The following is a 5,102-nucleotide window of genomic DNA, read 5'->3' as shown; positions in this document are numbered from 1 at the left end:
TGGAATTTTAGGATTTCTGAAAATTAAGTTTGAGGTTTGTAGCTAGAGTTATTTTAATTTCAATGTCCAATCCTGGAAAATATTTAAAAAGTTTGAAAGCAAGATGGCAAACATTGGGCAGCGGAAACGCAGCTAAAAGTAAATTAATGACATTAAACTTGGGTATTTAATCACAGCATAATTACAGAGTTGAAACAAACAGGTGATTATTCTACGCAAATATGAGTAGGAAAAATATTACAGAGGAGTGAAAAAGGTGTTATAATGTTGATTTTATATAATTAATTAATGATAATTAGTGAAAATGAATCAACATCTTAAAGGGCTTTAAAGTTTTTTTTTCTGTGACTATTGACATGTATGTCCCTGAGGAGTATAGAGGGACAAAAATATATCATAGAATACATAAATGTGACTACCCTATGAAATGGATAGATGTAACATTTATTTGTCTAATAATTATTGAAATATTAAGCATAGCATTGAATTAAAAAACCTGTATATTAATAAATATGACAGTTAACAAATAAAAAATAAGAAATTAGTGCTAAGATAATTTGATTTTATTTAAAAATATACATATTTAATTAAAAATCAATGCAATTAATCTACTTTAAATTGATAAATAAAGATAAAATGTTGTATTCAGCCTGACATATTATTTTTGGGGTAACAGGCTGATATGCTTGGAAACCCCTGCTCTAAGTACCCTATTCAGTTCAAGAGAGAGACTGAATATTCAGGGTGCCCCCATTCACCTGGCTACTTTGTTGAGTTTACGCCGCTGCAGAAGAACAGGGCCGATTAGCCAAAACACGCCTCAAAAAGAAATGGAAAAGATTTTCTAGTACGACAAAAAATAAAGTAGGTCTTAAAACTATGATCAAGATGACAGAGCTGCATTTTACATCCTTGATAAATGCATTAGACAACTTTATATCTAACCTTATCTCTTTTAATATAAAAACTAGAAAATGGCACCAAATTTGTTGTATTTACTGGCCGAGCTATTTGTGTTTCACCCATTTAATCTGCTCCAACTGTATTTGTAAAGATTTTACTATATATCCTTTTTTTTTAAAAACATTTATGAAAATATTAGAATTTTTGGCTAAAAAATCCTTTTCAAAGTTTGGGACAGTGAGGATGTAGACCTTATAAATTCAGAAGTGTGGGAGTGGTGGCTTGTGCTCTGAGAAGGTTGCAAGAATCTGGTTAGATCCCCAAAGCCTGCACTGTGGGTCCCTGAGCAAGACCCTTAACCCATGATTGCTCCGCAGGCGCCGCACAGTGGCAGCCCACTGCTCCCCAAGGGGATGGGTTACCGGTAAATGTAGAGGTGAATTTCTCTATTGTGAGATCAATAATGTTCAAATATTATTATTATCATTACATTTCTGCCTTTAAGTTACTACGACGACAAATGACAGCCTGGGAAGAAAATTGCGATTTTGATAAAAGATATGCTGGAAATATTTAGATCAATGTTGTCAATTTTAGTCTGGGTTTGACTAGCAGTGTTATTCAGAAGCAGGCGGGCATTATAGGGGTATTTCATTTCTACATAACTGTCACCAGGATCCTTTTATTTTAACAAGTCATGCTTTGAGAGTTATAGCAAAGATTATAGTGGTGACTGAAAGCAGCTAAAAAGCTCACTTCTACCTATTAATCTCCATAGCTTTGCATACAGTTGTTTTTTTTTTTTTTATCAATTTCACACTAAAAAGTCTAATGAAGCTAATGTGCTCCTTGGCATTTTTAAAAGTATTTCAAATACTAATTTCTACATTCTGTTCTTGAATAGTCTTTGACAGAGTAAATTAGTTACTGATGTTACTTACAAGCTGCTATTAGTTTGCTATGGTCCTTACAGAGGGTACCAAAAAAGTGAAAACTGCTGTAAAATAATTATGATTTCTTATTGTTGGAGCTTTATGTTGTCTAATGTGGTCCATAGTCACTTTCTCCTCTGCAGCCACACTATAAGGATCTTTTGTACATGTGACATACCTTCATCAATGTGCTGTCAGCTGCTTTTTCAAAACATTTTGGCCTCAAATTCATTATCTTCTGCTTATGGATGACCGGGTTGTGGAACCAGCAGTCTCATTAGAAATCCAAGCACTCCCTTTCCTTAGACACCACCTCCAGCTCCTTAAGGGGAAGCAGCTCCATTCCAGGGTTAGCAGAGACACATTGCCCTATAGTGTGTCCTGGGCCAACCCCTGGGCCCCTAAGGACCCTTTCAGGAGTATCCAAAACAGATGTCTGAGCTACCTCAGCTGACTCCTCTTGATATGGAGGAGAAACTACACCAAGCCCCTCCCACATGCGAAACACTTTTAAACATATTTGGTTAACAGAATTATATTTGTCTACAAAATTGCTAGTGATTTTATATAATTTTTAATGGGTTAAGCACTCCTACGCAATCATTCATCTTCTATCTTCCCACCTGTTTTCACCGGTTCATGCTTTCCTTCTTTCTCTTTTCTTAGTGATCCATTTCTGTCTTCTCTTGTGGCAGGATTTCCACCGAGCACTCGCCCAAGCTGCAGATCCGAAGTCACAGCTACCTGCGGGCAGTGAGCGAGGTTTCCATCAACAGAAGTCTGGACAGCTTGGACCCAGCAGGACTGCTGGCCTCTCCTAAATTCCGCTCCCGCAATGAGAGCTACATGAGAGCTATGAGCACCATCAGTCAGGTTAGTGGGAATCTGGAATTTCAAACCTGTGGCCCATATCTGTGGAGGGTTAGTAGGTCCTCTGTGTAGTCAGTCTAATGCTCTGATCACAAATCCTGTAAAGAGAGAAAAGTATGAAAAAACTTTAGGTGATGCATTAGTTTACAAATTGGAACATTGGCACATTGGCATGTGGAACTCCCTCTTGGTATCCCTAGAACTTTTACTTCATTTGCATTTTCAAAGATAGTGTTTTTTGTTAATTTTTTGTGAATTTAGAATAAAAGACTTGACTTTTTATTTTTTCACAGCTCAAATATAGTCAAAACAACTAAAATGTTGTTGGGGTGGCCTTATTGCCATTATTGTGAAGACTGAGCTTTAAAATTTTGATCACTGCTTTTTACTCTGTTTGATTTACAGCAACAGATAAACTTAATGGACCTCATGTAACAATATTTCCATATTCTGGTCATAAATGTATCTGTCCTGTGGTTTACATGTACAGTGTCCTTGGGTTTCTTGAAAAACGATTTAAATAAAATGTATTTTTAATATTATTATTTCTCTTCCTTTCTCTCCTACCTTTTCACGATAAGTTCACCATCAATCAACACGACAACATTCTGCTAAATCACCTTTGAATAAAAAAACACACCTGTACTGTATATCTCCAGACCACGTCTGTCATCCCTTCATTGGGTTCTCCATCTCTTCCATAGAATGCATAAACATAAATGTGTTAACATTGAAAATCTAATTTAATGAATTCAGACAGAACAACATTCAACCATTTCATATTTGATGTAATAATGGAGGAATGGAGTTAAACTTTATTATTGATTAATTAATTAATAATAAAATTTTACCACACTAGAGGAGTTTTGATTAACTATCAATTTTCTGTTCCATGTGTTGTTTCAATAGCAGCAAGTAGCCACATGGAGCTCACTGACTATGTTCTTGTTTCTTTAGACAAAATGGTAAAAAATTAGACCAGAGTCCCCTGGATACTGACATGCTAACTGCAGGTGTAGTTCAATAATTAGTGAATAAAAATTAAATTTATAATTGCAGAGTTGCATGATATATAATGATATAGCCTAATAGTTTTAACTTAAGACAATTGCTTGCTGACTGCGCAAGACTGCTTCATCAAGTTTGGAGTGCTCGTAAAATTTGTTCATTCCGGAGAAAAGATTAGAAATAGGAGAAAATTTGTGACATTTCTCGATAGCAAAATTTTTTTGTTTGTTTCAGAAAAAGAGAATTTGCTTTGGTTCTCTGTGTCATTGATGTATTTATAGTTTTAACATAACAGACATTAAACAGTCCTAACACAAAAGGGCTAAATTTAGCAGGCAGCATGCAGTCTCATTTATGGTTCTTCAATGCTCACTGCTTTTAATGAATCAGTCAATCCAGTGAAAACTGAGGATCTCCTCAGGGTTTAAGACATCCAACCAACCATGTTTGAGGAAGCATCACTCCAAAAACAGAAGAGTTTTGACCTGAGAAAAAAATAAATGCTCAAAAAACAGAGGAAGGACATAGAAATTTGGAGACTTTGAAGTTTGTCCAAGCGTGTTAGGTGCTGGGGAAACTTGCTAAGGTTAAAGAATTAGGGGTAACCTAAAACATATGTCGCACCTAGAAAAAGGTAGCGAAAATCAAGAAAACCTAGGTAAATGTTCCTGACAGGCTAACACAAACCCTTACCTGAAATCTGCGGTCCATGCTGAAAGACCAGAGGATATGGAGGAGCTTAGAAGAGGAATACATTGGGACATCAACTTTGGTAAACTACATGCTGTAGTTTACCAAAGTTGATTCATAACTGACTATTAATATCAGAGGGGGGTAATAATTTGGATCTTGGTAGTGTTTTCTTTTGTGAAATAATCTTGGTTTTAGGATCAACATAAAATAATATAAAGTGTTATTACAGATGATCAATGTAATAATCTCAAGGGTGTCCACATAAAATAGTACCGTATTTAAAAAAAAAAAAAACAATGCCATTGAGAGGACTTTAAGATGATGATTTTCCCAGTTCACCAATCATGCCGAAGACTAATGTTAGAATAACAAACCGCATTAACAGAAACGGACAAAGAAATATAGAAATAAATACAAGTAGAAATAAATTAATGTAGAAATATATAAACAAATGCAAATAGAAATAAAAAATGGAGGAAAAATACACAAATGAAAATAAAGGAATATACACAAATAAATAAATACAAGAAAAAACTCTAAAGTATTACCCTTTTTACATGACCAAAACATATTTATTTATGTATGTTTTTATATATCTATATATATATATATATATATATATATATATATATATATATATATATATATATATATATATATATATTTATTTTCATTTTTATTTTTTGTTTTGTCAGT

At 34.2% G+C, this 5,102-nt stretch overlaps 1 protein-coding gene across 2 annotated transcripts in view; it reads left to right on the top strand.

Moving 5' to 3' along the window:
- Positions 1-5,102, top strand: part of dlgap1 (discs, large (Drosophila) homolog-associated protein 1) — a 129,697-nt gene that overhangs the window by 83,089 nt on the left and 41,506 nt on the right. For both annotated transcript variants that reach the window (XM_015390269.1, XM_015390270.1), the window contains exon 5: positions 2,531-2,708. In XM_015390269.1, coding sequence (XP_015245755.1) covers positions 2,531-2,708 — 178 coding nt within the window. The remainder of the gene's footprint in view (positions 1-2,530; positions 2,709-5,102) is intronic.

Source organism: Cyprinodon variegatus, unplaced genomic scaffold, assembly GCF_000732505.1.
Source record: "Cyprinodon variegatus isolate N-32 unplaced genomic scaffold, C_variegatus-1.0 Scaffold491, whole genome shotgun sequence".
Classification (NCBI taxonomy): domain Eukaryota; kingdom Metazoa; phylum Chordata; class Actinopteri; order Cyprinodontiformes; family Cyprinodontidae; genus Cyprinodon; species Cyprinodon variegatus.
Note: the sequence above shows the minus strand (reverse complement) of the source record. Positions and strands in the feature narration are given on the sequence as shown.